This window comes from Mastigoproctus giganteus, chromosome 2, assembly GCF_048544385.1.
Source record: "Mastigoproctus giganteus isolate SK-2022 chromosome 2, ASM4854438v1, whole genome shotgun sequence".
In the NCBI taxonomy this organism is placed as follows: domain Eukaryota; kingdom Metazoa; phylum Arthropoda; class Arachnida; order Uropygi; family Thelyphonidae; genus Mastigoproctus; species Mastigoproctus giganteus.
Window position 1 is genome coordinate 209,323,763 of NC_143576.1, and position 25,342 is coordinate 209,349,104.

Consider the following 25,342-nt stretch of genomic DNA (forward strand, 5'->3'; position numbering starts at 1 on the left):
AGCCTTGGCTTGTAATCCATAATGCATGCATTAAGTTTTTCATTAGTTTTGCTTAAAATGCTTAGTTTTGTTCAATAAATTAACAATTATCCATACTGTGAATCGATATTATGGGGTATTAATTTTAAAATATTCTGAACAAAATTATATGTGGAACAATGTCACTTTGCAGAATTAGTTGCTCAAATTTGTAGTAATTCTTAACTTTGTCTGTTAGCCAAACAGAAAAAATAGGACTACCATCTGATTGATGCACTACCAGACAAGCAATGATATCTGCATTAAAATTGGATACTACACTGTATCTAATTTTAATGCAAAATATAATTTTGGTCCATGTCATGCTGTTGTTGAGTTTAACAACACATAGGCTGCTAGGGCCATATTGTGTCTTTCTAATGATGAATATGAAATATCATCCATGTCACACTTTCTGAATGGTTCATAAGAGAAAAAAAATGCATATTTTCACAGCTGAACTCCGAAGAAACTGTTCTTATACTTCTTTATTAAACTCTTTAGTGTTATGTAGAAAAGTACAATCAAAGAATGACCCAGCAGTTACATAATTCATACACCATTTGAAAATGGCCTAGATACCTTCAATGAAACACAGAACTTTTTGCTATATGTTTTCATCTGATGCAGACTTATATGGCTTTGGATAGAGGTAGCATGGCTTTACAAAACATATAAGTATTTACTTTGTGCTTATGTATTACTAGAAGAATTTTCTCTAAGTGTACCTTTTATACTATATCAGAGGTGGCCAACTTAATTTGTGATGCAATCTACTTTTTTTCTTCAAAATGTGCCATGGTCTACCATCTCAAGAATTTCATTGCACATGGTTAAAAAAGTTAATCAACACATATTGAAAATTGTTGTTTATAAATTTTAAAAATTAAATACAATTCAGAATTCTTATTTTAAATTAACATATATTTAAATTTTTAATTTATGTGAAGTTTGTGTCTTCCTGTCATCTGCCAAGCTTTCAAAATCGGGGATATACTGTGATAAGGCCAACAGTAAAGAATCTTCTGCATGCAAGTCTCTAGGAGTACAGCAATTCTTCATCTTTGTTTGTTTCAAATACAATTCACATAGATATGTAGAACCAAAACAGGAATTTAAAAGTTCACTGCACTTTTTTTTATATTTGGATACCTCTCAGCAAACATATTTCCAAAAGTCTTTTTCTGATGATCTGGCTTTTAGGAAGATATTGTTTTGCAATGTAATAATTTCATTTTCAAGTAATATTTGCTCCATGTGAAAAATCTCAGTGATTTTTTCTGCAATTTGTTTCATATCTAAGTCGACATTAAATGGATAAAAATATATTGAGCAATGTCTTCAATTGTTTTAAAAATCACCGAATCTGGTTTCAAAATCATCCAAACTTTTGCTATTTCAGAAACATATTTCTCACTATTAAATTCAAAAACAGGATTTCACATCTGGTGAGTATGAGCTTAACACACCCAGGGTCCTGAGCTGAATATCATCATGTTTCTCTTTCTTGGTGATTTCCTTCTACTTCTCTCTCTCTAAGAGTAACTCAGAAAATTTTTTTTGGCTGGTGCAGCATTAACCTCAGGCTTCCTTGCACCATACGGCTTTTAATATTAATAATAATAATAAAAAATATTTTTGCCAATGAACTTGCATATTTGCAAAATGACAGAATTTTTTCTTTGAGATCCTTAGCCACTGCCAAAAATTGATATTCATATGCAGAAATACTACTAATCATGTCACCCACGTTTTTAATTTTTCCAAATTCAGATCACTTTAATTTACTGGTAAAATCTGACAAAAAAGCCAGATCACACAACCACTCAGTATCTTGTAGCTGCTGATAATCATCTCCCCTTTGATTGACAATTTTTTTAATTTCATTCAGCAAATTTCAAAATCTCTAGAAACTTACTCCAACTCAGCCACCTCACATCTGTGTGTAATATCAGATCTGGTTCATTTTCATTGAGTTGCATTTTGAAAAGTCTCCTTTGAAGAGATTTTCCTCTGCTGGAATTCACGATTTTGAAAGCTATGTCCATAACACTTTTAGATGGATGATACAGTGGTAACTCAAAAAATCTGGGAATTCGTCATCCTTTTGGCACAATGCGATGAATCTGTTAAGATGCACCATCATTGCTTTAGCTCCATCTGTTCTTATTGATACGAGCTTAAACAGTGGTAATTTAATTTTTTCAATAAAAGTTTTGAATGTGTTAAATATATCAAGACCTCTAGTTCTTTTTTTAAATGCAACCATATCCAGCAGTTCTTCTCTAGTGGCAAAATCATCAAAAACGATACAAATAAAAACGAGGAACTGAGAAGTATCACTGACATCAGTAGAGTCATCCAGTTGTAAAGAAAAGGACACACAATTAGCAATATGAGCACGCAATAGTTCGTTCACATTTTTACTAATTTTTTCGATGCATCACATTACAGTATTTCAAGATAATTACAGATCTTGAAGAGCACTTTTAAGCCACAGAAGTATTGCATATCAAACAACGACGTTTTTCTTTTGTCATTACAAAAAATGTCTTCTAGATCTCACTCTTGATAAAAATGATACATTTTACTCTTTTTCATATTCATTTTAAATCAAAAGGTATTAAATTAACATATAAGTACTGTCCAGTTATTAATATTAAGTAAGCTAAATAAAAATTTAACACATACACTGCTCTCCATGTGAAAATTCATGTAGCTGCATGATTTTTCACTAGAGAAGCTTAGCAGCTGCGCGGCAACAAGAATAGTCACGTGGTTCAACGGATTTGTAATAAGCATATTCAGTGGGGCATATAATAACATTCAGATTTTGACTAATCTATTTTCTATATATATTTAAAATTCATCATGATGTGATCAACGGAATTTAAGCCATGATTGACTGGTAGATTGTGATCGACTTGTTGGCCACCCCTGTACTATATGAAAATATAAAATATCCTTACTGGTAACATACTTAAGATTTTTAATGTGGAAACAATTCTGGGTAGCAAAATGTCAACAAAAAAGGAGAAGTAACACTGCAGCATCATTATCCAATAAGATGGTAAACTATGTTAATTCATATTTATTTTATTATTTTACTCTATACTGACCTCACAAGCATTTCACGATTCACGAGTGGACCTAGAATGCACTGTTCATGAAATATATACACTGAGTTGGCTTTGCATTACATCCCTTCCCTTGTGTAGGAATGGACTGGTCTGTGACTCTGTTGAAGACTCAAAGTCAAGAACAACTGAATAAGACTGTAGTTCAGAAGCATGGCAATCAGTTTTTGAGTGCCTTTGAGGAAGAATTGGTGAGTGTAGATCTTTCTGACTTTGAAGGTGGAATGATTGTGGGGAAAAAAGACATGCAAGTGTCCTGACAACAGCCAACATGGTTAAGTGCTCCAGTTCTGTGATGTCACGAGTATACTATGACTGACTTAATAGTGGTCAGACAACCAAAAGGTCACACGTGGGACAGCTATGTGTGGCCGACACCCGTGGTGAGTGAGCATCGTGAGTCTCGTCTTGTAAAGGTAAAAAGGTAAACTGCAGCCATTATCAACACACTGCAGGATGGAAGCCTCCTCAACAATTCATGCTGAGGGAAATGGACCATAATCTGCCACGCTGGTCCAGTGCAGGTTGGCAGATCGACCGTATTTAGCAGTCAAGGGCTTGAACCCTGGTCTACTCAAAGAGCGTGTGCTCCTGAACTCTTTAACCTGACCACTCTGCTACGGAGGCTCATCTTGTAATACGGTAGCAATGCAGCACAGTGGCCCAGCTAACCACCAAGTACAACCTAGAAATAACAAAGCCCAATATCCACATGGACTATGCACTAGACATTAACCTGTATAAGCTATCACAGTTGTTGACAGCCATCACAAGTACCCATGCTGAATGCAACAGACAAGAAACTGTACCTTGTATAGACATGTTGGCACCAACACTGGACCACTGGCATGTGCAAATCTGTTGCCCATTCTGATGAATCCCATTCCCAAGTCTATCATGCCAATAAGTATATATGCATTTTAAGAAATGCAACATGACGCCATGGCACCTGGATGCACTATTGGTGTTTGGCAGGCTGGAGGTGGCAGTGTTATGGTATGTTTTCATGGCATGTCCTGGTTCCTCTGATCACCATTAATCACTGGCCCGACGAGAACATCAACTTTTATCATCACCGACCAAGTAGATCCCTTCATGATGGCAGTGTATCTATACAACTCTAGTATCTATCAACAAGACAATGCACCATGCAATGAGGCCTAGCAGGTTGCTAACTGGGTTCAGGAATGTGACAATGAATTCTCCATCCTCCCATGGCCACCCAACTTACCCAATCTCAACCCAAATGAGCATGTCTAGGACCTACTGGAAAAGGGCATTTGATACTATTTAATATATTTGATGCTATATTTAATCAGTGTGTGGGCATTACTGAACACATTGTGCACTGTGAAGTCCATGCTAAGACACATACAGGCTGTATTACAAGTACCACAGGGTATTAGGAAGATGTTGCTAATGCAAAGAGAACTCGGTGTATATTGTATATGAAGGGTGAATATATACGAGAATTATAAATTTATGTATTTTATACTACACTACATTCACATCGGAAGAAATGTTAATAGAAAGCACAAAAATATGCTTGTTGAGACAGCCCTGCCAGCTATGCAGCAAATGCTCTTAAAGAAAAATTTTCTAAAAATCTTCTTCTTCTTTATCTTAGAAAATTTTCTAAAAATAAGATACCAAAAATCAAATAAAAAATATATTACTCGTCAAAATAAATTTGAACAGGTAACATCTCCTCCAAATTTGCTAGGAGGCCTGTAACCTGTTCAACTTTTTCTTGATAACAGATACCCAAAGTTGGATCTGAAACATTGACACGAATGCAATATTATTTTGTATATTGGGTTTATGTAGAAAAAGGGTAAAGATTTTTTTTTATCTGTTTTATATTTTAGGACTCAATATAAACTATTTAAAATTTCATAAACAAGGTGGAGTCAAGTGTCTAATTTTAATAAATTTTGAGCAAACAAGTTATACAAGTCCATTAGTAACAGCAAAAGACTGTCTATATCAGCCAGTAAAAAACTGAAGCCAGCATAAGTTAGACATTAAAATCATAAAAAAAAAAATTACTTTACTGCTGAGAAAGTCAGACTATAGAAAGCAGAGTTTCAGAGGAAGAAAGCCAAGTTCTGAAAGTGATTTGTTAAGTTTGAAGAGTGATAGAGAACAAATGAATTGACAGACAAAGAATATCCATATACACAAGTACCACCTTTACACTCAGTGCATTCCAAGAAATAAGAGCAGGCACACATTGCACTAGTACACCATTTCTTGTTTGAAATAATGGCTAGAAATAATTTAAAATTGTATATTTTGTAATGCTATTCTTCATTTTGACGTATTTTTTTGTTACAATTGGTATAACACCACATTTACTGCACAGCTAAAGTAGAAATCACAGAATGAGTAATTAGAACAAACAAATGAGATGGCTGTAGAAGCTGATAACTGAGATACTTTTACACAAAGGAAAAAGTCAGGGGAGAGAAGTATAAAATTGTAAATGGAAATCAGTGAGATCAGAACAACTGTGAAATTGTTCTGATCTCACTGATCAGAATGATCAGTGAGAAATAAGCTAGAAAGTTTTGGGAAGTTTTAGCCCTGTTCACAGATAAGTTTGTTTCATTAATTTGACTATTCATTAGCATTAGCATTATCATTAATAGTGGTACATGATGCAAGAAAGCAAGCTTATACAGCACCAGCCAAAAAAAAAAACCCTTTTTCCCATTTCACCAATCCATTTGCTCTAAAAGTTTGTCCAGTTCTTTCTTGAATTTATTTAAGCTATCACCTTCCACAATGACAGATGGAAGTTTGTTCCAGCAATCAACCAGTCACTGGGTAAAGGAAAATTTCTGCACATTTATTCTTCAACTGCCTTTCCTCAATTTGAATTTGTCCCCTCAAGTGTGTAATCTGAGGAAGAGGAAGAATCCCACCACCACTGAGCTTGCTAAAAACATTCAAAGCCTTATACACCTCAATCAACTCACATTGCAAGTGCTTAGTCACCACATGCAGCAAATTTGCAATTTTTCCGATCCACCTAGCAATTTGTTAGGTGGGTCGGAAAACTGCTAGATTGGTGGGATTCACAGACTAAAAGATTAACAGTAGCCGCAGGCAGAGGCGAAAGTGATTCTTGCACTGCTTCTATTGTAATGAGCAGCAGCCTAGAGAGCAAGTTACTGGGGGGCTTCAACAGCTGCTGGGAGTCATCATGGAACAAGTAACTACATGGGCTGTGTTAGGGTAACTAAGAGTAAGAACAAGTACATGTATACTTGCATGTACACCAATGCTAGAAGTATAGTAAATAAATTTTATGAAGTTGAAGTGCTGTTCAAAAGATCAAAGGCAGCTATTGCTGGGATATCAGAGACATGGTTTCACACAGATATAAGCATTGAAGAATGGGAATTTGGGGAGTACAATGTGTACAGAAAAGACAGACAGGGCAGGAAGGAGGAGGGGTTATGCTGGTAGTTAAGAAACATAAAATCTAAGGGAATTGCATTCAGTTGATACGGGTGGACAGTGCAATGTTGAGTCTGTTTGGTGTGACATAAACACTGGGAAAGGAAAAAATGAGAGTAGGAGTGTGTTATAGGCCTAATGACTCTGATGAGTACAATGAACAGTTGTGCAGAGAAATAGAATGAGCCAGTGAATCAGAATGTCTTGTAATGGGGGATTTTAACTTTCCAGATATTGACGGGAACTTGTGGGTTGGTCACCTGCACGCTAGCAAGACTTTTTTGGATTGTTTTCTACAGCAATATATTTGAGGGGCAACCAGAGGGGGTAATACTCTTGATCTGATTACCAGCAGTGATTATTCATGCATTAAGAATTTGCAGATAAAGAAACCACTAGGTGACAGTGATCACAGTGTACTGATGTGGGATTTACTTAAAGATATAACTACCATCAAGGGTACAGGGAAGGGTTTTTATAAAGGCAACTACAGTGGTCTCAGACAGTTTTTAAATTCTATACAGTGGGATCAACTGATGATGTTACCAAAGGTGAATTCTAAATGGGAAGCCTTCAGAGACTTAATCTTGGGGGCTACTAGGCTTTTCATACAAACAAAGAAATACTATTCAAGGTTTAGGCCTAAATGGATGTCGGATGAATTAAAGAGGCTCATGGCAGAGAAGAAAAATGCATGGGATGCATATAAATTACCAGGAGACACAAAAGCCTATGGCAGATATAAGCTAGTCTGTAATCAAGTCACAAAGGAGGTTGGGCAGGCGAAGGCAGATTACGAGAAATCTTTGGCAAAGGATGCAAAGAAAAACAGCAAAGAGTTCTTTACTTATGTAAACTCTAGAAGGAAGGGATGAATCAGATTGGTCCACTTAACATAGATAGTTTGACTATTGATGATCCTGCTCAAGTAGCTGATAAACTGAATGAGTATTTTGCATCTACATTCCCACATGAGGAGTTATTCAAGGAGGGGAATGCCAGAAGTTTACTAAACTCTAAAAGGAAATTAAGTGACTTTGTAATAACTGAGAACAAAGTGGAGGAGAAATTGTTGAAGTTAAACATAAAAAAGCACCTGGAGCAGATGGATTCTATCCAGTTATAATGAAGGAGGCAGCAAAGGAAGTAAGCAAACCCTTAACCATAATTATGAGTGCATCCTTAGAGTCAGGGGAGGTCCCCATGGACTGGAGATGTACAAATGTATCCCCAATTCACAAAGGGGGTTTAAAGGGTGACACAAATAATAATAGACCTGTTAGTTTAACTTCTGTTCCAGGAAAAATAATGGAGTCACTGGTTAAAGAGGTGATACAGGATCACCTAGACAAGACAGCAGTAACAGCTCAGACACAACATGGGTTGGTAAAGGGGAAGTCTTGTCTGACCAATTTGATTGGATACTTCAATGTGATCACAAAGGAACTAGATGCAAAAAATAATTTTGATATCATATACTTGGATTTCAGGAAAGCTTTTGATACTGTTGCGCATGGATAACTGCTGTACAAATTGGAGCGGTATAGCATTAAGTTCAAGTTACTGCAATGGATAAAGGGATGGTTGAGTGAGAGACAGCAGAGAGTGGTAGTAAATGGACACTGCTCTACGTGGACTAATGTTATTAGTGGTGTCCCCCAGAGTACGGTGCTAGGCCCATTGTTGTTATGTGTACAGTAAACCCCCGCTATTCGCGGTATCTGTATTCGTGGTTTCATGTATTCGCGATCGCCAATTTAATATAAAATGAAACCAAAAAAAAATGTGAATTTTAAAGCGCCGTGAATATTTTCCGCCATAAAAAAACATGGGCGTGGCTAAAATTATCTTTTCCAGTCAAAACAGCGCTCAGTGGGTGGGGGGAGAGGGGTGACAAAATCGCGAGCATGGATGTTTCTCGCTAATCCTTGTTCAGTATGTGTTATGCGCTTGTCATGGAAGGTTTCGTCGTTTGCTTTTAATTTATATGCTTATAAATTTATCAATTTATAAATTGATATGCTTACAAAAATGATAAATCTACCATTCTGCAGTGTAAAACAGACTTTTTCGAGTGTGTTAACAGAAGAAAGTGACAAATGGGCCTGGAGTACTGGGGTCCATAGTTTAATAATTTTCAAATAGATATTTACAGTATACCCAGTATAAAATAAAATATAAGTACAAATTCAGTAGCTTTCGGAACACGTGTCCCTTTATCAACTGACAAATTTTGTCAGTTGATAAAGTTGACAAATTTTGTCAGTTGATAAAGGGACACGTGTTCCGAAAGCTACTGAATTTGTACTTATATTTTATTTTATACTGGGTATACTGTAAATATCTATTTGAAAAAGAAGAAAGTGACTTTATTGTGGACAAGTTCTTTCTAACCCCTACAAAATATGGCTACGAATAACAAGAGAAATGTGAAAATATCAAAGAAGGTGATGACATTAGTGAATGAAATTGAGTTATTAGATAAAATTTCTAATGGTGAAAGTGTCTCCTCAGTGGCAAAACATTATAAAATCAATGAGTCAACGATACGATCAATCAAGAAATCGGAAGAAAAAATCCGACGTAGTGTCCGTGAAAACGCTCTAATTGCTTCAAAAATTTGCTCTGTAACTCGTGATGTTAAATTAGAAAAAACGGAAAAAGCTTTAAATCTGTGGATAGAAGACCGAAATCAAAATAAAATTCCGTTAAGTTCACTCATCATTTGTGAAAAGGCAAGACTCCTTTATCAACACTTTAGCGAAACTGGTGATAGCTCTGCGGGATAAGTTTTTTTAGCTAGCAAAGGCGGTGGTTTGAAAGATTTGTTTGAAATTTCTAATAAATATTACATTTAATATTAAATTGTTTCTTATTTTCGTTTCGATGCCATATGCTTGCATTTCACTATGTACTGTCTATGTACATAGTCATATTATGAAGGTACATATAATACATACATAGACAAAATTTTAGACTAGATTTCTTATATATTTCATACTTTGGAATGGAACCCCTTTATTACTATGGGAGCCATAACTCAGTATTCACGTTTTCGGTATTCGCGACATTTCTCAGGAACGTAAGCCCCGCGAATAGCGGGGGTTTACTGTATTTATCAATGATATCAATGAAGGTATATCAGGCTTAATGTCCAAGTCTGCAGATGATACAAAGGTTGGGAGGGTTGTAAATGACAGTAAAGACGGTATGCTACTGCAACAGGATCTAGAAAAGTTAGGCAGATGGCTGAGAAGCGCCAACTGAAGTTTAACTTTGACAAATGCAAAGTAGAGTCAGTCCTTGTATAGCACGATAGTTGTGTTCCTAGAAACCCTCGTGCAATGCAAAATCGTGCAATATAAACAACAGGCAGGCCCTATGGGAAAAATAGGGTTAGGTGCTGACCTCCCAAGATTGAACACACATTTGTAACCAAAACATTACCAAACACAATAAATAATCATAATAAAATACGTAAGTATTTTATTATGACTATTACGTAATAAAATATTGCTACTGCTTTTGCTTCTATCGTAAGCAAACTTGTTTTTTTGTTTGGTTTTCTATCCAAACAGATGATAGCCGTTCCATCTCTTTCAATTCTTTGTGTCTTAATCTAATGTATTTTAATTACACTTTGAGTTGTTCCTGCTATGAAAGTTGTTTTTATTTTCTCTGCATTCTTTGTAATTCTCGGCGTTGCCTCATTTAAGTCTGTAGCACGTGCAATATCACATGGTCTTTCATTTCGCTCAAAGCGTTGCACAATTTCATATTTTTTCTTTATCCGCAGAGGCGGACTGGCCATAAGCCTTACCGGGGAAAAACCGGTGGGCCGGAGGCCACTGTGATTTTGGCCATAAACCATAGTATGAGGGCACTATAAATTATACCGGGTAAGAATTTTTGACCCAGTCCGCCTCTGTTTATCGATATTGCTTTTCTTTTTCTCTCTGAATCTGCAGTGTCTTCACCAGGACGCTTCCTTTTCACACCTTTTAAATATTTTACTCATTTTTAGGGAATAAAGCACAATTACAAAATGAGGAGGCATGTCTGATACACATAAACAAAGCTGCGCGCGTGTAGCAACTGAATAAACAACACCGAAGAGGCAGAGATACACTATTAACACCTCACATTTCTAGGGGGTTACTACCATAAAACAATAAAAATCCGGTTGCCTTTCTGCTAGTGGAATCTGTTATAAATTGGTAGTAAACTTGATCTAATTGCATTTGCAATTATACCGATAGCTGGAATTGTGTTGGTTTTTACGTTATCATGGTGAAATGTGTTTCCCCTTCACTACACCTTTTAAGTATTTTACTCATTTTTAGGGAATAAAGCACAATTACAAAACGAGGAGGCACGCTTGATACACATAAACAAAGCTGTAGCAACTGAATAAACAACACCGTAAAGGCAGAGATACACTATTAATACCTCACATTTTACTAAAGCACATTTCTAGGAGTTACTACCATAAAACGATAAAAGCAATTTCCAGTTGCGTTTCTGCTAGTGGAATCTGTTATAAACTTGATCTAATTGCATTTGCGATTATACCGATAGCTGGAATTGTGTTGGTTTTTACGTTATTATGGTGAAATGTGTTTCCTCTTCACTAATATAAAAAACATAAATACATTTTCAGAATCTTGTCTTCATTCCTATCGTGTTGCGTTCGGTTGGGGTGATTCTGCGTTCGACTGCCATTTCTTGTAAACACAAAGGCGAATCGTGCATAAGCGAATTCGATTCGTGTTATATAAGATATCGTTTCCCCTATTTATAAATCATGTATGATCGAATTCGTGTAGTGTAAACACGTGTTACACGAGGACTGACTGTACTGCATACGGTAGCAGTAACTCAAGAGAAATGTACCAACTGTATGGTACTACACTCAGGGCAGTGGAGAATGAAAAAGACCTGGGGATAATTGTGCAGTCAGATATTAAGTTCTCTGAGCAGTGCAGATAGGCTGCCAGAGCAGGTCATGGAGTTCTGTCAGTGATATATAGGAATTCCGCTAGCAGAGAAAAGGAGGTGATTATCCCCTTGTATAAGGCAATGGTCAGACTACACCTTGAGTATTGTATATAGGTCTGGAGGCCTCATTTTAGGAAGGATGCAGAGTTGCTAGAACGAGTACAGAGAAGGGCAACAAGATTGTGAGAGGAACAAAGGAGTGCGCTTACGAAGTAAGGCTTAAGTTCTTCAAGTTGCAGCATCTGGAGACTAGGCTCCTGCGAGGTGATCTGATCAAAGTGTATAAGGCCTTGAATGGTTTGAGCAAGCTCAATGCTCAAGGAAAACTTCCGCTTGCTCAGAGTAAGGACCTGAGGGGGCATAGATCCAAATTGAGGAAAGACAGTTGTAGAATAGATGTGCGGACGTTTGCCTTTAGCCAGTAGTTGATTGCTGGAACAGATTTCCATCTGTTTTTGTGGAAGTTGACAGCTTAAATAAATTTAAGGCTGAACTAGACAAACATTTGGAGCGACTGGATGGGTGAAATGGGAAGGGGTTTTTTTTTTTTTTTTTTGGCTGATGCTGTATAAGCTTTCTTTTTTGCATCATATGCTTCAACTAATACTAATTTGCAGAACTTAAGCCTTTCTTGCTAAGAGTCCTTTTGTTACCCTCACCAATCTCACTGCCCTTCTCTGTACTCATTCCAGCAGCTCTACAACCTTCCTAAAATGAGGCCTCCAGACCTGTATGCAATACTCAAGGTGGCCTGACCATTGCCTTATGTTTTTACGCTGTTGTGGATATTGTAAAAATCTGAAGTTGGGAATAATACATAGCATGAAGCAATTAAGTGTTTAGGTATACCATGCAGATGGCAAGGCATGCCCAACTCCTTATATAATAACACAGTATGATCTCAGGAAAAGAAGCTAGATCATAAAGCAAGGAAAGTTATGACTTTCTAAAGTCTTTTAAATACCCTTACCTACCTCTACTTTTACTTCTTAAATGAGAGCATCTTATGATTTTAATATGTAAATCATTCATTCCTTCATCAGGAATTTTCCTGTCCAATGCCTTTAGGGCGGCATCAGTTGTGTTACGATTGCTACTTAAATACCCAATTGCTTTGACTCTCTCCTGTAAGTAATAAATATAAAATATGATTCTAAACAATTTAAAAATATAATTAGAACTTTAAATTTTCCTATTACCAAACAAAATGTAAGGACAGCAATTTAACAAAAGTGATCACAATTTCTTATTAAACATCTTAAAATGACATGTACAATTAATATGTGCAGTTAAAAGAAGGCGGTTTCAAATAAATACTAGAAAGGCACCTGGTTACAGTAATAAAACTCTGAAGTTCTGAGATACTAAAAAAGAACAATCTGGAAACTGCTCTGACTAATATTTCTTTCATTTACCTTTCTAATTAGTCAACTGACATTTCTGGCACCCTCTTTCATTAATAACATTGTATAAATTCACTTAGAGCATGCATGGTATAAATTCAATTAACATATGCAAAAAAGCTGGCAATGGTAAAATCATCCTGCACTCACTAATACAGCTTAATGGCTATAAAAGTTAATCACATAAAAGAATCTTTGAGTAAATTAATTTCTAAAAAACTTCTTGAAATCAATATTAGAAAAAATGCCTTGAACATTAGGAAACACATTATGCATAAAATTCTTGTCACCATCAATTAAACACATAAACACCAAAATAAAATATTTAAGAAACATATAAAACATTTAAATCAAAAAACATAAAATCAAATAAAATAGCAAAAATAAAAATCAGTTAGAAACTGATACAGAATATTTTTAATCCTTTTAAGGTTAAAAGCATCAAAAATATATTATAGCAAGAAGCATTCAAAGCAAGGTGCTTTTTCATCAACTCAAAATGAATGGCACAAAACAGTATAAATAACAATCACACAAAAATACAAGACAGCAACCAATATGCAATCATGTTCAAAAAAGCAGCATGAAAAATATGCCAACAATCATTATACTGAAATATGGCCAACTCCACAATAGGGTTATATGAGTCCCCTTTTTATGATTAATACTGTGACCCGATGAAAGAATATAAAGTGCCTCAAGCCATGAGCACACATGGTTGTTGTTATTTGGTTTTTAGGAGCATTAGCAACTAAGGCCATATTGCTCCGGGGATATGTAGTGGTCATTCCCTGACCTTTCCGCATCCTCCGTATTTGGTGGCTCACGGGCTCGAACTCCGGTCTAATCAAGAAGCATGTGCTACACACTGCTGCTCTTGCCCACCTGGCTACGGAGGCGCCTGAGCACACATGGTAATTGCAAGAGATATTGTAAGAGTGATCAAAAACTTTACTGTTCAAGGGATCATGCAGCTCATGAAATGAAATTTTGAATTGGATATGCCATTTCCAATTTACAGTAATGTTTTATAAGAGAAAAATGGGAATTATGTACAAAATCAATCTGACTTTGTTCTTGAGTGGTGTTCAAACATTACCATTAGTAGAGGCATATGATACAAGAAAGCAAGCTTATGCAGCATCAGCCAAAAAAAAAAAAAAAAACTGCTCCCATTTCACCCCTCCATTCATTCCAAATACCTGTCTAGCTCGGCCTTAAATTTATTTAGGATATCAACTTCCACAACAAAAGATGGAAGTCCGTTCCACCAATCAGCTACCTGCTGGCTAAAGTCAAACTTCTGCACATCTATCCTACAACTGTCTTTCCTCAATTTGAATTTATGCCCTCTCAGATGATTATTCTGAGCAAGAAGAAAAATGCCATCAACATTGAGCTCAAACCATTCAAGGCTTTATACACCTCAATCAGATCACCTTGCAGGTCCCTAGTCTCCAGACACTGTAATCTGCAAAACTTAAGAGCAACCCTTCATTCCATTCAATAATCTTGTTGCCCTTCTCTGTACTCGTTCCAACAGCTCTAGATCCTTCTTAAAATGAGGCCTGCAGACCTATATACAGTACTCAAGGTGTGGTGGCCTGACCATTGCCTTATACAAGGGGATAATCACCTCCTTATCCCTGCTAGAAAAATTTCTGTATATCCTTGACAAGACACCATGAGCTACTTTTGCAGCCCGTCTGCACTGCTCAGAAAACTTCATATATGCCTGCACAATTACCCCCAGGTCCTTTTCATTCTCTACCACTGTCAGTGTAGTACCACAGAATTGTTACATTACCCTGGGGTTATTGCTTCCCATACGTAGTACTTTACATTTGTCAATATTAAACTTCATTTGCCACATCTCAGCCCATCTGCTCAACTTTCATTAGTGTCCATAACAACACCGCCAACCTTCATATCGTCTGCAAACTTGGACATTAAGCCTGATATACCATCATCAGTATCATTTATAAATACAGAAAACAACAATGGACCCAACACTGAACCCTGAGGGACTCCGCTAATAACATTAGTGTGTATTGATTACCACTCTTTGTCTTCTCCCACTCAACCATCCCTTTATCCATAGCAGCAATTAGCATTAGCATTAGCATTAGTAGAGGCATTTGATGCAAGAAAACAAGCTTATGCAGCATCAGCCAAAAAAAAAAAAAAAAAAACCACTTCCACTTCACCCCTCTGTTCGTTCAAAATACCTGTCCAGTTGAGCCTTAAACTTATTTAGGCTATCAACCTCCACTACAAGGGATGGAAGTCTATTGCCTCCAATGCTACACCGCTCCAATTTGTGCAGCAGTCATCTATGTGCAACAGTATCAAAAGCCTTTCTAAGATCCAAATATATGATATCAAAGTTATTCCCTGCATCCAGTTCCTTTGTGACCACATAGTATCCATTCAAATTGGTCAGACAAGACTTCCCCTTAACAAAACCATGCTGTGTCCGAGCTATAACTGAAGTCTTGTCTAGATGATCCTGATGTGCTTCTTTAACCAGTGCCTCCATTAATTTCCCTGGAACAGAAGTTAAACTAACATGTCTATAATTACTTGAGTCGCCCTTTGATCCTCCTTTGTGAATTGGGGTCACATTTGCACATCTCCAGTCCATGGGTACCTCCACTGAGTCAAAGGAAGCTCTCATAATTATGACTAAGGGTTTGCTTACTTCCTTTGCTGCCTCCTTTAATATAACTGAATAGATCCCATCCATCCCAGATGCCTTTCTTATGTTTATCTTCAATAATTTCTCCTCCACTTTGCTTTCAGTTATTAAAAAATCATCTAGCTCACTGCCAGAGTTTAATTCACCTCTGGCATTCCCCTCCCAGAATAACTCCTCATGTGTGAATGTAGATGCAAAATACCCATTTAGTTTATTAGCCACCTGAGCAGGATCATCAACAGTTGAACCATCAATATCCAGTGGACCAATCTGATTCATCCCTTTCCTTCTAGAGTTTACATAGGTAAAGAACTCTTTGCTGTTTTTCTTTGCATTTTTTGCCAAAGATTTCTCATAATCTGCCTTTGCCTGCCTAATCTCCTTTGTGACTTGGTTACAGACCAGCTTATATCTATCATGGGCTTCCATGTCGCCCATTAATTTATATGTATCCCATGCATTTTTCTTCTCTGCCACATGTCTCATTAGTTCATCTGACATCCATTTAGGCCTAAACCTTGAACAATATTTCTTAGTTGGTATATAAAGCCTAGTAGCTTCCAAGATTAATTCTTTGAATGCTTCCCATTTTGAATTACACAGGTTTTTAAATTCTTGTAATTTTGCTCACTGGCAGTGAAGATAACATACAAATGTAGGTGTTAAAAAAATAAGTCATAAAAACATATCTAAAGGGTATGTGTAAAGTCCATCTGGGGGAAAGGGTAATTTAAAAAAAAATAATTAAAAATATACACAGTTTTAAACAGAAAAAATGGATTTTCACAATTGTGCTCATAACAGACAGAAAATAAAGGTAGCTTCAAAAAGAGTGAACAATTCGAATTATTTCATGACTATTTCAAACATAATAATTATGAAAAAAGTTCACCAACACACCTGCCGGTATTATACTTTCAACATAACCTCATAAAGGGTTAAATGTTATTTAACTTTTTGGCTTGACAGCATCATTATTTTTCTTTATCCTCAGAAGCTAGTGGATACTTGAATTGGCTTGCTATAAAGAGGAGATTACAGTATTTATTTGTATTTATAAGATATATGTACTGGAGTTCACAATAAGTGAACTCCTTCTTACATCTTGTATGACTGTTTTCATGTTGAAATGGCATTAAAGTTTCAGTCCGTTTTTATACTCTGTATTTCATTTCATTATAGAACTTTCAACTAAATGAAGAAGTGTTGTTTTGATTTAGCAATAAATTTAAAACTGCTGAATGAATTGAAAGAGTGGGAAGTGCTTCTAAATTAGCTGCCACACATGGAATTGGCACAAAAATCATGTGAGATATTTATAAGAAAAAGAAAAGTGAATTGTTAAAATGTGAACTATTTCATTGTCAGATACATTTTACAGAACTTCTGAGAGGAAGACCTTGAAACAGTCATGTCTTCCCTAGCTGGATGCTTCACTTTGTGAGGGGTCCCAGCAGAAATCCGCAAGCATACGCTCATAATCATATGTGTATTGTCCATAAAAGTGTGTGCTCATAGGTCAATTTTCATGTTATGCTGGCTAAAAAACCCAAGCTAACTCATAGGGGCCTCTACTACAGATAAGCAAACTGCAGCCTTGCAGTTAGCTGATCTGCAGTAGATTTCAATTTGGTTTCAATGGGAATTGAATCCAAACAAGTGACAGATGGTGATATATTGTATCAATTAAGCTGCCATGGAGAGTAAGTACAGAAGCCATGCCAATTTGTAGTGCTTTTAGAGAAAGCCTGGTGGTTCCACAAACAAATAACAATTGCCAAACCATTTTCTGCTTCAATAAGACTGGCTAACGAACTTCAAAAAATAGCATGGAATTGGGCAGTTTGAAGGTCCAAGGGGAAAAAAATTATCAGCTGTTGTGCTGGTAAATCTGATGCAATAAAGCAGTTCCAATGTATCTGAAAACCTTCTGGCCTTGGCCATCCAGGAAATAAAAATAATTTTTTTTTATCTATTTTTATTTTCTTTAATTTAAAAAGAATGGATATTAAATTTTTCCCATAATCAATACAAATCTTGGATCAACCAAGATACTTCATATGATGCAAGAAAGCAAGCTTATAAAACATCAGCCAAAAAAAAAAAAAACCTTCCCATTTCACCCATCTGGTCACTCCAAATGTTTGTCTAGTTCAGCCTTATATTAATTTAAGCTATCAACTTCCATAACAACTGACAAAAGTCTTTTCTAGCAATCAGCTACCTGCTGGCTAAAGAAAAACTTCCACACATCTATTCTACAACTGTCTTTCCTCAATTTGAATCTATGCCCCCTCAGGCTCTTAATCCGACAAGCGGAAGTATCCCATCAGCATTGAGCCTGCTCAAACCATTCAAGACCTTATACACCTCAATCAGATCACCTCACAGGTGCCTAGTCTACAGATGCTGCAACTTGCAGAAATTGAGCTTTTCTTTGTAAGTGCACCCCTTTGTTCCCCTCACCAATCTCGTTGCCCTTCTCTGTACTTGTTCTAGCAACTACATCCTTCCTAAAATGAGGTCTCCAGACCTGCACACAGTACTCAAGATGTGATCTGACCATTGCCTTATACAAAGGTATAATCACCTCCTTGTCTCTGCTATAAAAATTCCTATATAATTGACAAAACTCCATGACCTGCTCTGACAGCACGTCTAAGCTGTTCAGAGAACTTCATATCTGACTGCACAATTGCCCCAGGTTTTTTTCATTCTCCACCTGCCTGGGTGTAGTACCACACAGTTGGTATGTTTCTCTTGGGTTACTGCTACCCATATGCAGTACTTTGAAATTTGTCAATATTAAACTTCAGTTGGCACTTCTCAGCCCATCTGCCTATCTTTTCTAGGTCCTGTTACAGTAGCATTAACAACCCTACCAACCTTTGCATCATCTGCAAACTTGGACATTAAGCCTGATATACCTTCATCGATATCATTGATAAATACAAAAAACAGCAATGGGCCCAGCACCAAACCCTGGGGGACTCCACTAATCACATTAGTCCACGTAGAGCAGTGTCCATTTATTACCACTCAACCATCCCATTATCCATTGCAGCAACTTGCCCCTTATCCAAATAAGTCAGTGCTGATCACTTAGGATGGATAAATATTCATACATTATTTACCTCCATAAGTAACTTCCTTAATACAGCCCATGGACCAGGAGTCAGAGTGCTTGAAGACATGATACTGACAAAATAATTTTAATTTCACTGCGGAGTAAGATGATGATTTAAAAAAGACATTAAAAATGTGAATGATAAAATGTACAATGTTTTCTGCTGGGGAAGTCTTGAACAAGTTACCACTATTGAGCAGATATGGAGAAAAATATTAAACCAAAATTTGTCATCAGAAGATATCAAAATGGAAAGAGAATCCACTACTGAAAGCTGCCTTCAATGAGTGAAAGATATTTCCAATTCCCAAAATGTGGAAGAACCAAATTAGGATTTGGATCTTAATCAGAGGTTTGATATTGATCAAAAATGGGATCAGCATCAAAGAAGATATGACAATGAGATTGTGTTCAGACATCTGACAAATAAACCTTCTACTTTGGCTGAAGTTGAAAATTTTGAAGAATGTGATGGCAGTTATCCAGAGTGTTCGTTCTCAGAAAAAAATAAATAAAATACTGCCCTTGCAACAATGGATATTGCTCTCAATCTCAGAAATGTAGGTCTATAAACAATGTAAGACAATGTATGTAAAATTGTATACTTAAATCAGCTATATATTTCACAATACATGAAACAGCATTTCCATATAAAAAAAATTAAAAAAAGAAGCCAATATCATTATTTCCTGTAAAGTAATTTTACCCAGTGTTATTATTTTAAAAAATGCAAAGGTAAATGTACTCACTTTCTCTTGTAAGTGTATTCACTGTGCTTTACATACAACTTTGCATTTCCCATGAATAAATTAATACCTTTTGTAACTGATTATAAGCAGGAATAGATATACCTGTACTGCATACAAATTTTGAAATTCTTATGAGTAAATTGTATTTTTTGAATAACTGTTCTTTTTGATTAATCAACATCTTACTCTATCATTAGCACAGATAATTAAGGTTGCACTAATACTTCGATTAACGAATAGGATGCGTTCCACGAAATTACTTCATTAAACGAAACTTCATTTTCAGAGGTAAAAATACTATGGCCAGAATAGGGATACGTTCCTACGTAAAGAAAATGAAAAGCTTTTTTTCGAACAAAGAAAAGTTTTATTAAATAAACAGTCAACTTACATACAAAGTGAAATCACATTTTAAAATATGAGTCTAAAGTTGACTGTTTATGCTTTTTTTCTCTTTCATTTAACAATTGTCTATACAGAGTTATTGAATTTAACACTGATCGCTTAACAATAACACTTCTTCCTAAATCAGGATCATTTTCACTAAAAAAATTTAAAACATTTTCAATGTCATTTAAGCACCTTTTTAAATCTTTGGTTGTTAACACTTTTTTGGCAGGAACTTCTTTAACTTTGCCGCTAACAAGGTTTTTTAAATCTTCCACCGAAAAACCATCATCTTCTGCATTAAATTTCTAACATCCTCTTCATCGACATTTTCAAGACCTATTGATTGAGCCATCTGGATAACTTCATTTCTAATTTCTTGGATGTTATTTTCTTCTTCTAGTACAACTTCTGGCCATATTTTGTGCCAAACTCCATTTAAGCATTTCTTAGTGACTTCTTTCCAAGAACTATCAATGTTTTCAATTGTTTTTAATGGTGTAGTTTTTCCAAAAAGTTTTAACTGTCATTTCCTCTTTATCCTCTAGTTCAGTTAAATTGCTTAATGTTTGATGCAGATAATAAGCTTTAAATGATGCTATTACTTCCTGATCCAATGGTTGTATCAGGGAAGCTGTGTTTGCTGGAAGAAACATAACTTTGACAGGAATGCATGTGTCCAACGTGTTAAAATCAGTAGGATGTCCCGGAGCATTGTCTAACAACAAAAGAGCTTTTTCTTCAAAGTTGTTTTTTTGACAATACCATTTTACTTCAGAACAAAAGTGGCTAACAAACCAATCAGTAAATAACTCCTTGGTAACCCACGCTTTTCTATTTGCTTTCCATATTACAAGTAAATTCATTTTTATGTTACCTTTTAACACCCTCGAATTTTCTGAATGATAAACTAATAACAATTTTAATTTATAATTGCCAGAGGCATTTGATCCAAACAGTAACATTAAACTTTGACTGCTTTGAACCCAGCAGCTGATTTTTCTTCAATAGAAATTAAGCTTTTTGATGGTAGCCGTTTCCAGAACAAACCACTTTCGCCAACATTGAACACCAAATTTGGTGGAAAATTTTCACATTCAATTATTTCCTTTAGTTTTTCTGTAAACTTATTTGCAGCTTCAACATCTGCACTTGCAGCTTCTCCTGTTAATTTTACACTATGAATCCTGGCCCATTTTTTAAATTTCTCGAACCAACCACGAGAAGCCCCAAAACTTTCTGTAATTTCTTCAGTTTGTTTAGATTTCAGGTGATTAAACAAAAATAATGCTTTTTATTGAATCAGCATTTGACTTAAAGGCATATGATGTTGTGACATATCATCTATCCACAAACTTAACATTTTTTCCATTTTTTTTAAAATTGGACTTTATCCTCAAAAAGGCCTCTGAGTTTATTGGTAGCCCTACTTATGCTTTGTCAAAATTTCTGGTGCAGCTGATTTCCCCTATAGTGGGACGATCTGTGTTTGTTATCAAAGATAGTGTGGAATTTGTGAGCTTTGTAAAGAACCAAAATGTAGAAGAGAATGAGGTAATGATGTCATTAGATGTAATATCATTATTTACTTGTATCCCCATAGTACATGGGGTGGAATATGTAAAGTTAGCCCTGCAGAATCATAATACCTTAAGTGCCAGATCTCATTTAAGTTTGGAGGATATATGTTGTGGCGTAGAGTTATGCCTCTCTAGAGGGGAACAGGTATCCTGTGTGTTATCAGACACTCAGCCTAAAACACTGATGGATCCAATATCTCTCTACTACAGAAGATTTAGGAGAAGTCCGGTTGGTCTGCCTCCCTAAAATCCACTCATGCACACCTTCCCGATGGTAAGCCCTGTTACATCACTTAGGTGGCAACGAACGTGTAGAGTGGTTCTCTTCAAGACGCCTGGTCAGCGTGAAGAGGAAAAGACCAAACCCTTCAGCATAAGACAGCACATCAAAATGAATGGCCCTCAGTCCCCAGCAGCTTTCACTCTCCCTCTTACGGCAGCAAGAGGAACAGAGTGGAAGCAGAGGGTGCTAAGAATCTCTGGGTACGACCAGGCTGCCATGCACGGAAACTGAACTTGGCCTGTTATAATGTTAGATCACTCATCGGTGAAGACAGGATATTAGAGCTGGAAAAGGAATTAGAAAATGTGAATTGGAATATCATCGGTTTGTCTGAAACAGGAAGAAGAAATGAATCACTTATAAGTTTATCAAGTGGAAATCTGCTGTACACCAATGGAAACAGTGAAAGGAGTGAAGGTGGAGTTGGGTTTCTGGTCCATAAAGACTTTAAAAACAACATTTTGGAATTCAGAAGTACATCACCAAGGGTGTCAAGACTAATACTCAAGATTTCTAAGAGGTACAAGCTAAAGATTATAATGATTTATGCACCAACATCGAGCCATGATGATGAAGAGGTTGAAGAAATGTACACCGAAATTGAGAGTCTTCTAGATGAGCAGAAAACCTACTACACTATTATTATGGGGGACTTCAATGCTAAGGTTGGAAAAAGACAAAACAGTGCAGAAAGGGGAACTATAGGAAATTTTGGAATTGGTGAAAGAAATGAAAGAGGTGAAAGACTTGTGGAATTTGCAGAATCTCAAGGACTGTCAGTAATGAACACTTTTTTCAAGAAAAGGGTGAACAGAAAGTGGACATGGAAGAGTCCAAATGGATTAACTACTAATGAACTCGACTTCATCCTCACTAACAGAAGATATATTGTGAATGATGTTACTGTCCTGAATAAGGTAAATGTTGGAAGTGATCACAGAACGGTAAGATGTACACTTGATATAGATGTAGGAAAGGAAAGGAAAGGAAAGGAAAAAACTGACTCGAGTAAATAATACAAAGGTCTTTGAGATAACAGAAGAGGAGAAAAAGCAGTATGTACTGGAACTTAAGAACAAGTTTGAGCTTCTGCAGACTGCTCAGGACCAAGATATTGACGAGGAATATTACAACTTTCTGAAAGTGATAAAGCCCAAGAAACCTATAGGGAAAAAGAAATCCAAAGAAGAAAAAATTAGTCAAGAAACACTTGTCATGATGAACCGAAGACGACAAATGAAGAGCAAGATAAACACTGACAAGGAGAAAATTGAGTATACTGAGTTATGCAAAGCCATTAGAAAGAGACTCAGAGAGGACATAAGAAGATTTAACACAAGAAAAGTAGAACAAGCATTAAAAAGGATTTAAATCAGCAGCCATGAGCAGTAATACAGAAAGACAAATGATACTGAAACTGAAGAATAGCGATGGTGTACTTATAAACAACAGAGAAGGCATAATTCAAATAGCAGAAGACTACTATAGAGAATTATACAAGGAGCAGGGGAATGATGCCAGCAGTGGGGAAGATGGATTTCAAAGTAGCAACACATATGACATACCCAATATTCTTCCTGATGAGGTAGAACATGCATTGAAGAAAATGAAGAATCAGAAAGCCCCGGGGGAAGATGAAGTTACTGTAGAGTTGTTAAAATTGGGAGGAAGAGACATAACACAAAAACTGGCAAGGTTCTTCACAAAGTGCATTAGAAAAGGTGTGACGCCTAAGCAGTGGAATAATGCAATCATAGTTTTGCTGCATAAGAAAGGAGATAAATCAGAAATTGGAAATTATAAACCAATTAGCTTGTTATCCCACATCTACAAGTTGTTCACAAGGGTCATTACTAACAGATTAGAAAGAATACTTGATGAGAATCAACCGAAAGAGCAAGCTGGCTTTAGGACAGGTTTCTCAACTATGGATCACCTTCACGTAATATCACAGCTAATGGAGAAAGCAAATGAATATAAAACACCATTATGCCTGGCATTTGTGGATTATGAAAAGGCATTTGACTCCATACAGCATAAGGCAAAGTTTCGGGCACTGGAAAGACAAGGCATAGATACCCCATATATTATGATTTTGAAGGAAATATATGAGAGTGCTACCTCCTTTATTAGACTAGACAAAGACAGTAGGAAATTTAAAATTGAGAAAGGAGTTCGACAAGGAGACACAATATCTCCGAAGCTGTTTACTGCTGCCCTTGAGGAAGCTATCAGAAGATTAGACTGGTCGCAGAAAGGAGTCAATGTGAACGGAGAGTACCTAAACCATTTACGATTTGCAGATGACATTGTGGTCATAAGCCACGATCCCAAAGAATTAGAGGAAAATCTTAATCAGTTATGCACAGCTAGTAAGGATTTTGGACTAAAGATGAATATGGCTAAAACAAAAGTAATGATGAACAAGTATGCCACAGAAAGGGAAATAATGATTGAAGGAGCAGTAATTGAAAAGGTGGAGTCATATACTTATCTGGGACAAGTTATTAGCTGTAATAATGATAAATGGCTGGAAGTCAAGAGAAGAATAAATTTTGGATGGATAGCATTCAGGAAATATAGTCACATACTGAAGAGCAATATCCCAGTTTGTCTGAAATGTAAAATAATGAACCAATGTATACTCCCCACCATGACTTATGGAAGTGAAACTTGGGCACTCACCAAAAGAATGGAAGAGAAGCTGAGAACTACACAGCGAAGAATGGAACGAATTATATTGGGAATCAGACTGTTAGATAAGAAGAGAAACACATGGATTAGGTAGCAAACTCAAGTAAAGGACATTCTTATCAAAACTAAAGAACTAAAGTGGTCTTGGGCAGGACGCATAGCTCGAAGACATGATGACAGATGGACTAAGAAAATAACAGAATGGTATCCAAGAGGAACTAGAAGAAAACCTGGAAGACAAAGGCGGAGATGGATAGATGAAATTCATGAGTTTGTAGGTAGTAAATAGATGGTCAGTGCTCAAAACAGAAGGAACTGGAAAGTTGCTGGAGAGGCCTTCATCCTGCAGTGGATTGAAAACGGCTGATGATGATGAGTACCACCTTAGTATTTCAAGGAGTAATGTACAAGCAGGTTCACGGCACAGCTATGGGTTCTCCGATTAGCACAACTGTCACAAACCTAGCAATGGAAGAATTAGAGAATAGGATTTTTGCAAACTCAGAGTTCCCAATGCGTAGGTGGAAAAGATACGTGGATGACAGGTTCACTATGGTACAGAAGGGGAGAGAGGAGGATGTTGTTAGTTTTCTCAATGGTTTCTCTTTTCATACAGTTTACCTCAGAGGTAGAAGTGAATGGTACCCTCCCATTCCTGGATGTAATGGTGTACAGAGAAGGCTCTAGGCTTAGAACTACAATCTTTAGGAAACCAATGTGTAGGAGCCAGTACACCCATTACAGGTCAGCGCAGCATAAAAATAGTGTTTCCAGGGCACTTTTGGGTAGGGTTAGGACACATT

General features: G+C 36.4%; 1 protein-coding gene across 1 annotated transcript in view; it reads right to left on the minus strand.

Annotated features, from left to right (window-relative positions):
- LOC150090021 (protein fantom-like) overlaps window positions 1-25,342 on the minus strand; it is a 234,503-nt gene that overhangs the window by 14,673 nt on the left and 194,488 nt on the right. Inside the window, exon 24 of the mRNA XM_090390151.1 lies at window positions 12,593-12,743. Coding sequence (XP_090246277.1) covers window positions 12,593-12,743 — 151 coding nt within the window. The remainder of the gene's footprint in view (window positions 1-12,592; window positions 12,744-25,342) is intronic.